The 11,704-nt window shown below is 39.6% G+C and overlaps 1 protein-coding gene across 9 annotated transcripts; it reads right to left on the bottom strand.

Moving 5' to 3' along the window:
- Positions 1-805: 805 nt before the first annotated feature.
- LOC126600178 (uncharacterized) lies at positions 806-9,943 on the bottom strand. Of its 9 annotated transcripts, none has more exons than XM_050266743.1 (5): positions 7,796-9,943; positions 5,844-7,463; positions 4,269-4,791; positions 1,836-3,883; positions 806-1,403 (listed from the first exon to the last, which is right to left on the bottom strand). In XM_050266743.1, the coding sequence occupies exon 1, from the start codon at positions 9,451-9,453 to the stop codon at positions 8,437-8,439; it is 1,017 nt and encodes a 338-aa protein (XP_050122700.1). In that variant the 5' UTR covers positions 9,454-9,943; the 3' UTR covers positions 806-1,403; positions 1,836-3,883; positions 4,269-4,791; positions 5,844-7,463; positions 7,796-8,436. The 9 variants fall into 8 exon arrangements, with proteins under 9 accessions (XP_050122697.1, XP_050122696.1, XP_050122695.1 ...); XM_050266740.1 differs by having other exon boundaries at positions 1,836-3,582; positions 3,791-3,883; positions 5,844-9,943; XM_050266739.1 differs by having other exon boundaries at positions 1,836-3,536; positions 3,791-3,883; positions 5,844-9,943.
- Positions 9,944-11,704: the final 1,761 nt, after the last annotated feature.

Raw genomic sequence — 11,704 nt, 5'->3', positions numbered from 1 at the left:
GCCTATTGAAGCTTCGGTTAGAAGATGTGATCACAGACCAAAGGTTCAGGACCAAAGGGGTAGAGAAAGACCCAGGAAGACTTTAAAAAAGACTTTAAGAAAAAACTTAAGAGTACTTGGATTTAACGTAAGACGTGACACAGAACCAACCGCAATGGCTTTCTAAGATTCATATAACCGACCCCACTCAATGAGAAAATGCTTTGTTGTTGTTGTAATGTGAGGGGAGGATTCGAAAGTATTACAATATGGGCCTACTCCTTGGCTCTGATACCATGTAGAATTATCAGAGACGGGCCGAAGGCCCACTTCCAACAACACCGATCCTATCCCCAACTTGGTAATTACAACCTGCACAATCTATCAAGTGTGGGGTTTTATCTAGTTGGGGACACTATTGGTGTTGTTGGAAGTGGGCATTCGTCCTATCTCTAATAATTTTACATGGTATCAGAGCCAGGGAGCGGGCTCATATTATACTGCCACGTGATGGGTGGGTCCCTTTAGCCCCGTGCGATAATGGTGTGTCCCTTGAACAATTCTTTCATAGCCAAAAGGACCTTCAAGTTAATGACAGCACAATCAGAAAAAATAGTCATATTTTTTTAAAAATTTATTATTATTAATGTGAGGGGGGAGGATTCGAAACTATTACAATAATTTAGGGAGTGGGAAGTTTCGAAACTCGGACGCATGGGTGAAAACCCTATACGCTAGGCTATTAGACCACATGCAAATTGAAATTCCATATGCAAAACTAGAACAGTGACAGGAGATTAACGTGAAGTTTGTTAGACAGAGAGCATTAGATCACTTCAGAGATCATAGTGCATGCGCAGATCAAACGCATTATTCTTTCGGACATGAATGTTCAAAACTGCAGTATCAAATAATTTAAAAGCTTATACAAATGTTCTTTGGCTCGACTACTTCAGTATTAGCTAATCCATAAGATCTTTCCAAATACATTGTACTTATTAAACCTGAACCCTACACATTTTCTGCCAATGGTACTTGGACTTCATAGCAAACTCAGTAGTACCTGAGGGATTAAGTTAAACCATAGCTAGCCAGAAGAAATAACTGACAGTCTGACACAAATAGTTCGTTTAAGCACATTGAACACAGGTTTTCATCTCTAAAGTAGATGGTGAACAGAACCTGAACATGCCTGAAAAGGACTTACCAGACTGAAAGAGGTGAAAAAAATCCCCGTGTCCCCTCATTTGAGCAATATAAAGAGTTCGTCCAGATGGGACCCATTTTTCAATTCTACGGAGAATAAACTCTGGGTGAGTATGAGGATGCAGGGTCATGCTGACGCCAAACCTGTCCATCCTGGTCTTTAAAATATCACCACGACGAACATGAATGGCATCATAATCACCTTGGAGTTCTTTAATCTGTGGAAATGGTTTGGTTAAAGTCAGTAACAGCACTGAGATGCAAATGAAATAATTCAAGGGGAAACAGAAGGGCCTAGGATAATTCTGCAATATAATTCATTCTTATCTTATTTCTTACAAGTCAAAATCCTATCCCAAATTTATTAATATGTTAACAAAATAAAAATAAAAATAATTAGTGTGTGGTTAGGGTGGCCAATGCACAATTGAGTCAGCGATCGATCACATATATGGAGACTTGGGAAAAATCAAAACTTTGAGGGTTGCCAACAACATCTCCAGTCTTAGTTATAATAACTTACTGGAATATGTTTATAGATAGCATATATATACCAGACCTGTATAAAATAACCAAACAGATGAAAGAGCAATTGTACACAATAGTTAGACGAGGAATTTAAACTTGGTGGGATCAACTATAATACATACCTTATCAACTGCACTTCTTCACTTCTTTGCCACCATTGAGGGGAGAAAGGAGTGAGGCAAAATTATAGCACTATGATTTTTTCGATCCTTGCACTCCATAAACCTATATGGCTGCCATTATGAATTCCTCAAACAACCAAAATTGATAATCTAATATTCATGAACCTCAACTAAAGACATATCTTGGTTATTTCTTAACTAAAAGAAATACACAGCATTCTATTTCAAAAACTTGAATAGAGACTTGCAAAACATTCAACCAAGTGAAACCGATATTCATATCTAAGCATTGGAACTCAGTTGTTTTTCAGTCAAGAAACTCGGAAATTAATATAACTAGAGGTATCAAGTAACAACCAGTATTTTGAATGGCGTTTCTGAGGCGCAGGTCAAAACAAGTTATCAGTAAATCGCCTCAGGCGTTGTGCTGTATAGCAGATTGCAGGGCGCGAGGCACTGCAACTTGCAGAGTCTGCAATGGCAGCTGACGTAAAACCCATGCAAAGAAGACAGTGAAACCAATGCCGTTTTTGTTTTCCTTGCATTACTGTTATTAAGGCTCTATAACATCATGTTCTTAAGTGATTTGGTTCCCTTATGAAACAAACCGTTTCATTTATATGCTGAGTTTATAAACCAAAACTCTGCATGCTGGATTTCAGTAAAACAGTTGCAGTTTTTGTTTACTCCCTATAGATCCCCCAACAGCTTCTTCTTCCCCCACAACTCAGCCCCAAATCAAATTTTCAAAACCATGATTTCTTCCCAAAGACACAAACCAGCCTCCTAAGGCTGCATCCCCTGAACCACTCTCTAGTTCTCTTTTCTATTTGGCGCTCTCTTTTTTATTATTGATATTACCTAAAAACTTTTGAATTAAATAATTCATGTCTCGAGTAAGCCTCGCTTTCTGGAACAAAACGACCTTGCCTCACCTTTGAAAAATTTGCTAACAAAAGGCTATGGAACCAAAGACCTACAAATGCTCCGATTAGAAAATGCAATTATGAGACAGAAGCTCAAGGCAAAAAGGGTAGAGGAAGACCTAGGAAAAGAGACTTTAAGAAAAGACATGGAGTACTTGGAGCTAACGGAAGACGACACAAAACGGAGCGCAATGACGTTCTAGGATTCATACAACTGACCCCACTTTGGGATATGGCTTTGTTGTTGTTATTATTGTTGTAAGAGGCTACGGATATCACAAACCTAAAAACTGTATTTGGGCCATTATGATTTTTAGGTGGAGAACATATCTATAGAAATTGAATTGATCTTGAGCCTTTATTGAGAAGTTATAATCAAATACCAGAATTAATCTTTCTTCCCAAAATATGCACAACTATTATCTCCACAAGTCAACTGACATCCACACTTTCAACAAAAAATAGAGGTTTAATGCTTCATCACCATTGAAGAAGCCAATCTAAAGCTTTTACCAAAAAGGAAAATGAAATAAAATTTTATCATGAAAGAGGGCTTGCAGTTCTGTTTATGATTAAAAGATTTGAGAAACGACTGTTTTCTTTGAGATCAACACGACTAATTCCTTCCACATGGGCAGCTCCTCTCGCTTCCAACTTCATACTTGTTTCCACCACCTGATACCACTTTTTTGAATTGTCTAAAATTACTGGTATAGTGCCCGATATGAGATCCATATCATACAAAGAGTCCATGGAACAAGAGTTTGCTGCCCTTCTAACAAATGAAATGAAGCCCCTTCAGATTGTATGCTATATGCATTCTGATAAACCAAACAAGTATTTACAAAAAGGATATTGAGGTAAACTACATATCTGAACCTACACGCTTACAGGTGTAATATTTTTTATTATGAGAAGATTGCAAACTTTAAGCATGGAAATGGCATGTTTTTTGCCACAAATAGCAGTAAAACTATTCCACAGCTAAAAGGCATTCTCTTGAAACCCAACTAAAAGGTGCAAACTTACCTTTCTTCTGAAATTCCATCATTAGAGTGATGAAGGACTGCTTTCTTATTGTGCATTGGGTTGAGACACATTCTCGAAGGCATTACAAAAGTTCTGCAGACAACAACAGTAAATTAATAAACAATGTTGCAAAAAATGTACTGTGTTGGTTCTATTAATTAGGTGGTAAATTTCATGGAAACTACTAGTTTAGGGGTTGCTTAATCACATATTATAAGGCATGCAGTCCATAAAAAGAAATCTGAAATTCCCTGTTACAAAAACAAGAAAATCAAATCTATATGATCTACAAGGTCAAAAACTTGCCAAATCTAAAAAAGCTAACCTAGAAGTTCTACCCATTAAACTGGTTTTATGATATATCATATATGATCTTCTACAATTTCGTTTCTCCCACATTTCTCCAGCAACCAAACACATCATAAACCCCAAAACAGAAGGAAAAAACACTCAATGATTTTATAAACTTAAAACATACCTCTAAAGGAACATGGCCTCTTCAAGAGCACGCCTAAGGCTTGACTCCTGGTGGCCCAATCCTGCACAAGACTCACAGTGCTTTCCAGGGCAATCAATTTTGTCAGCCCAATAGAGGTACTTCTCGTGGCCACTTTGGTGGTTTTGGTTCTTGTACTTGTCCTCAGGCATGCTTTCTAGGATTTTTGGTGAGGATAAATAGAACCCACTAGTGGATATGAGAGGGGAGAAGAGGAAGAGGAGTGCAATGGCAGCTATGCAGATGGAAAGGAATATGATTGGGGAACTGGGTACTGGTTTGGACTTTTGGGTTCTAGGAAATGCCATTGGAGTTGGCCAATGGCAGAGCCAAGATTGTTAGTTGGGGATGGGCTACACCACCAATCAAAAAACAGACTTTTTTTCTTTATTCAAGAATATGGACTCCCGAGTGCATATATAATCCAAGCTATATGACTCTTCACTGAGAGATAACCAGTAATCAGCTTCCTTTGGTAAATTCAAGGACTACAGAAATTGTTAGCCTGCACAGAGAAGTATCAGGAAAAGAATTAGGAAACAAACTAGCACAGCAATGGCACAAATATTTGACAAATATATAAAACTTTAAGACAAATAGAGCATGAGTGGAGCAGTTAGTAAAGCACATCCTTCGAGAACTCTACATTAAATGAAATAGAGTTAGTGACCACATTTGTAAAAGGATATATCCTGGCCGGTAGTCTATTCTATCACAAAGTACAATAATCACCCAACCATAAGGGTACAGCAGCAAGGAAGAAACCAATAAGAGATCTTAAAAACCCAGCATAGAATTAACTTCAAGAAGTTTTACAACTTCGTTTGAAGTTATAGGTAGCATAAACGGGATAGAGCACAAACGATGAAGTGAAAGCAACTGATTTCAAGCAGTAGAAATCAGAGTCTTAATATTAAGATGAGGGAAGGGCAAACGAAAAGAAAAAGGAACAACTATCCCAAGTTCGCGGCTAAAATCAATCTCTATGGTTCTCATGCACATCTAAATTCCTCTGAACCCTTGCAGAAAGGAAAAGTTGTAGTTTACTCTACACTTGTGTGACTGCGGTCCATCCATAAGTGGGCAAGAGAAAATTCCAGTTATACCAATTTGACCATTTCCACAATACGAAGGCCATTTTCTCAATAAAATTAACAAGTCATGTATTACAGATTTCGTTGCAGGATGATGCTAAACACAATGCAAAATGTATGTATGAACATGGGAAGCCAGCCAAGGCCGAAAACCAAATAGCACAGCAATATGTATCAACTTGTAGTCGAAGGGGTTATACAACTTATACTAGACTGGCGTTTTTTAGGTTTTGAATCCATAATCTTATAGCAGAAGATCAACATTGTATGTCAACTAAAAACGGAAAGAAAATAAAATAATGTTGAAACAGAAAAAACAGTCAATATGAGTTCGTTCGATTCCTAATTTCCTACCCATATCTACAATCTATACATAAAAAATAAAATAAAGTAATTCTAAATTATGAAATTGTAGGAACTAAATTAGAAGAAGACGAAGAAGAAGAAGAGGAAAAGATAATACCTTTTATTGTAAAGTTGGAAGGAAATCAAGATTGGTTTTGGGTTGGAATTTGGAATTGCCTGCCGAGCTCCCAACCGTGAGACTGGGACCGAAAGCGTGGTGGGTGTGACAGAGATGGCGAAGCCAACTGTAGGAGTGATAAATGAGGCTTATATACAACCCTAGCAGTGCCTAGATGGGAACACATCTCTATCCTCAGAACCGTTGGATGAAGTCAACTACTACAAAGATAAGATAAAATACCATAAAGATATAAACCCAATAACTAGGATCCTAACATTCCCTCTCCCTTAAAATAAATAAGGCACGTCCTCATGACATCAAGTTGGCTTACAAAGGCTTGCGCTGCTTGTTCTCCCAAGCCTTGGGGTTCTCAAAAAAAAATATCATGATCGAGGCCACCAAAACAAGTGCAGTATGAGTCTCCAAATAGACCACCATTCCAGCAAGCATGTAATATAGCCATTTTTTATCAAACGATAAACCCAAAGAACCAAAAGACCTGGAAGAATTGGAGGAGATGGCAGGCCATTGGTGGAATACAGAAAAGCTTACACTATGATGCCATGTAAGAATTTCTCTTGTTGCTACCATAATCCATGAAAGTTCTGAGATATATAATCAGTGAAAAGTGAGATTTGATGTTCAAGCAACTTCTCAACTTTCACAGTGAGCTCCAACTGCTGTGAGTCATTTACCAAGGTAAACGCAAGAGAACCAAGAGGTACAAATCCAGAGAATACTTGACAAAAAACTGATTCGGACTCGTTGGATAAAACTGCTAGTGCGCTTGGAGCAGTCAATACCATGGACATTGAGACAACAGTTGCAAAAACATGATACCACTGAAAGTGTAGAGCAACAAGAGCCTTGAATAAATGTAGATATTCTGGAAAATAGCTTTCAAACTCATATGAGCCGCAAACCGAAGTTACAAACGGTGGAGCAATGAATTCCAAATCACTGTTAGCATTCAAATATGTGGCCACTGGAATAATAATGAGTTTGCAGTGGCTTTGTAGAAGGTCTTTGCAGTCCACGTGCCATATGTGTTCCCCACACCTTAGCTTTTCCACTATATTGGTCAAGCCAACACAATACATATATGTATTTGTGCCATGTGATCTTTGTATAATCCGAGGGGCTAGACAACATGTATCTTCTACAACAGTGATCAATTGCTTGGTTGGTTGTACGGAACAAGCATAGAGTCCAAATTCAATGGCCTCCAATGTTTTCTCATCCCTAGAATGGCGAAAGGGCTTGAGCTTTGGATCATGGTGAATGATGCAATGGAGAAGATAACAGAATATTAACTTGAGAAGTTGAATCTGATCAGCTGTTGCATCAAGTCCTGCATATGCATTAGCAGCCCAAGTAGGAGTGCCAGCAACCACTGGATGTCCTGCAGTTGGTTTTACCGCTACCATACTGTTAGGGACAGCTCGCCCTATCACATGATCTTGGGAAAGAACAACTACAAAGAAGTGGCTGCTCAAAACACTTCCCTGTATCGGCATTGATGTACTAATTATAGATGTCCAGAACCATCTTGAAAGTAACACCAGACTATCATTGGAAATTTCAGTGTGCTTCCTTTTTTGTCCCTGAAGCAGTTGGCTGCCAATTGTGTTTGTAAGCAGGTACTCCAGAAAATATAGAGTAGGAAATACACTAAGTGGGTTGCCAAGTATAAACTTTATAGCACAAGTGGAGCAATCGGAGAGAACTAAACAAACTGATGTCATAGCATCAATCATATGTCTAGATAAAGTAAAAGTGGAAATTACTTTAGTCAAACCACTCATGAAAGTGGAGAAAATACCATTGGCCATCAGAGTTCAAATATTGTTCCAAATTGTAGAACAAATCATTGAACCTCTACCAGGAAATTCCCACTTCGGTGCGTTCCCAATCATCCTGAAAAAAGTATCCCTAGAACACAAACTTACCCCAGCAAACGTGCCCGTCAACAAGGTCATGGGAGAATCCAAAGTGGTCTCAACAGCATGCTGAACAGTACCACCCGTCTGCAGTCCTAACGATGCTAGTGCCTCCTTTAGCTTTTCTGAACCCACTGCCATAAGTTCTTCCACCATGCTAGAATAATCAAGATCGAGCATAGTAAGCTGATCTTGAACATGCCCATTTGCTTGCTTCTTATTTTCCCATCCTTTTACCTTACCAGGTGCCCATTACTCTTCAAATTCAGTTTCAACCTTCAAAAATATCCTGTCAAGATCTTAAAAAGGATGTCCTCTGGAAAAAATATATCAGATATGCGAGTAGATTTTCCATATATTACCTGTACTGCCTTGACGACTTCAGCTTGCGAGGAATCTTTTGTGGTTGTGAAAAAGTATCAAGGTAAGCAAAGTACTCATTAGGTTCTCCAAATTTGGAATTAATATACTGGTTGTATAGTTCATGCAGGTCAAAACTATCCACAATGCACAGACTCACCCATCCAAAAGTGCGAGTCAAAAAGGTAGTTTGAAAAACCAAAATGGGTTCAATAGCACACGCAACATTTCTAATCAGGAATAAACGGTGAGGCACATAGTTCTGGGCAATTTCTCTCTTTTGCCTTTTGTCAAACACATCGTGGGTTTCTTCTACTCCCATAGGAATTAAACACAATCATTGCAAAGGTCATATAATGTGGAATAAATTCCAAATGCAACCGTGCCTTTCGTAGTGGAGAATACAATATTGGTACCTGACAACGGCGGCCCTTGTCTGGTTCCTTAGGTGGGTGGATTGGGTGGGCAATCTGAAGAACATCCACCTTAGGAGGGAGTTTTTCCATCGCATCATTCGGGGTACCCAACGGTGGCAAAACTCGACAATCATTGCAAGTCTGAAAGTAACCCTTCAAGTGAGATGGTGCAACATGATTAACCAGCACGGTATTGACAAGACCGTCAGCATGAAAGTAGGAGCACAAGCTTGATCCTACAGAGTAGGCGTTGGTTTCAGACGGTAATTTTGGAGTAGTAAATAGCGTAGTGCTAACATTTGAAGTTGTCCCACGTGTACAAGCAGCAACAAGTGATGTCGATGTCTGAGCTGTAGCAGTTACAGGGACTACCATTGGAGCCATTGTTGCAGCGGGGCTAGGATGGGCGTGAGAGTATAAAGAAACAGAGCGGAGAAAGGTGGGGAGGATTGCGAAGTGGAGGAAGTCGGCGTTCCGAATGAGGAGAAGCTGAAAACAGATGTTGATGGAGGAGCAGCGGTGGTGGGAGTGGGGGTTGTGGGTTTCAAAAGAGGGGAGAATGTTGGTAATGTGAAGGCTGAAGAGGAAGTGGAGAAGCTTTGGAACGATTGGGTGGTTGGAGCAATAAAGGATAGACGGTTGGGACGAGGAAGCTGTGCCAAACAGCGGCGAGGGTGCGCTGGTGTAAATAAGGTCGGTGGAGGGGGCGGTTGAGAAGAGGGAGAAATGGCATGTAGCTGGGGTAAATATTTGAGGGTGGGTAAGTAAGCAACGAGGTTGGAAGAGGAGTGGAATGGTGACGTGGTGGGAGAAAAGGACAAATGACAGGCGGCGGAAGGGGTCTTCGACGGGTGGAAGGTAGCGATAGGCTGTGGCGAAGAAGTACTCCATATGGGCTGTAGTGGGTGGTGGGTTGGGTTTTTAGATAACGAAGCTCCTCAAGACAAGTCTGTTGAAGTTGCTCATGCCGAGCATTGAGTATGGCCAGATCTGCGAGAGAATGTTACAGATCGGTGAGTTGGTGCTCCTGAACATACTGATGGAGGTGCATCATCGTGACCATGTCACAGAAGTTCTGGATTTGAATGATGATTTTCTACTGCGGAAACTGCCGATTGAGTACCGCCTTCGAGACGTCGGCCACGGACACCGATGCTGGCCTCTGCCCATGGAAGCACACCTGGGCTCTAGATACCAGATGATGCGGGAGAGTAACATCGAGAGAGAGAGAGAGAGAGAGAGAGAGAAACACTTTTTTGTTTTTATTTTCTTATTTGTTTTAGTAAATTCAGATTAAATATCAATTTTAAGAAAAAACTTCAACTCGTTCAGTTCTATTGGAATAGGAATATGATTGTGTAAATCCTAACATATCTAAGATATTCATATGGGATTCTACCATATCTCTCTTAGACTATATATTATCATATTAGAGTTGTAATCCTAAAAGGGTAAGAAATTAACATTTCTTACTATTATAAATAAAGGCACAATGGAGTGGAATAGAACACACATCATAATTACACATCTCTCTTCTCTCATTATGTGTCACACCCTCTCTTTTTGGCCCCTATAATTGTTCAGTAAATTATGCCTATAACACGTTATCAGAACGCTCTTGGCGTTACAGAGTTTGATCTTCAATCAAGGGAAATATTACGTTTTAATCATTTTTCTTATGATTAATTTATTATTTTATTAAATTGATCTACATGTTATTGATTCAATTTAATTTTTATTTGCTGAACGTGATGCAACACATTTGAGATGCAATTCCGGCTTTCCGAAAAGAATCTTCTACAAAACTTAAAGGCTTTTATTATTTTCTGCCAATTAGGTACACTTAAAATAAAGGAAGATATTTGAAACGATCATGAAGCATGAAAACATTCTCCATAATGCATAAACCCCCTACATTTATATTTACCTTCCGATATATATATTGTATATGTTTCATATATTTGTCAATATATATATATACACACACACACACACATTTCATGCATTACGCAATTATTTTTGCTATGTGGAATTTGTGAGTCAAAGCATATAAATAAATTATAAGCAATTCTAGGGTTTTTGAAACCCTAATTCAGTCGGAAAAAACAATTATTGGGCACGGTGTGGCATAGCTACCGCACCACCACCATGGCACCATTGTAGTCCTCCACGCTGGCCTATAGCCTAGCCGCATCGAGCACACCACAAGGACGACATCGTTTCAACGTCTGGACCATGGCAGCAACCCTTTTGGACCTTGCTGCAACCACACGGACACACCAAGTCTTAGGCCTGGTTGGCTACCTCGGGCCCAAAGCCTAACCTACCCCCCTAAGGAAGCCCACAACCTTCCTTTGATCTGTCCAAGTGTCCCCGGCCCAAAATACCAGTAACAATAGGCTGTTAGGCCTTGTCCTGCGCCTCGGCCTGCTTACCTGCAACCCTGTCTACTGGACTTAGCTCACCCCGACCCAATAACAGTGAAACCCAGCTTCGGCTGGGCTTCCCAAACTCAACCCAAGGCCAACTTTTGCTGGGCTTGACCCGTGTCCACCCATAAAAACATGATAGCAAAGATGAAGAACATGAAGGACAACAAACCCGAGATCCGGTGGATTTCACGAGATCTTCAGATTCGGAATTAAATAGGTATAAAACATGCTTCATCCACTGTATTGGTTGAGATTTCTTCATAGCATGAGGATCATGGCCCACCTGGAACTCTGATAATTGTAGTTCACCTTTGTAAATTTTGTCCGTGCATGCATCCATAGATCTATCTTGAGCAAAAATATATGCATATGAATGGTCCTTATGATTGTTCTTCTCTGTGCTGCTTGGATCCCCATTACTAAACTTCAATGTAATTATATTTTGAATCAAGTGTGAGAGAGTGAAAGGGGTCCATTACCATAGAGGTCTTCCTAGCATCCCCACTGTGAGTATCCCTGAACCTCATCATGTGCTCCTTCTGTATCTGAGATGAATGAATAGTTGAATGCATACTGATGTGAATGGATGAATGCTATGCATCCACGATTAATTGCGATTAGACCAATTCCAAATGTAGCCTACAATCACAAATCAAAAACCTAATTAGATAAGTAAAGAAAAATAACAAGAATGAACGATTGCAAATTTT

This window comes from Malus sylvestris, chromosome 14 (assembly GCF_916048215.2).
Source record: "Malus sylvestris chromosome 14, drMalSylv7.2, whole genome shotgun sequence".
Taxonomy (NCBI): Eukaryota; Viridiplantae; Streptophyta; class Magnoliopsida; order Rosales; family Rosaceae; genus Malus; species Malus sylvestris.
The sequence above is the reverse complement of the archived record's forward strand: the minus strand, read 5'-3'. Positions and strand labels throughout refer to the sequence as shown.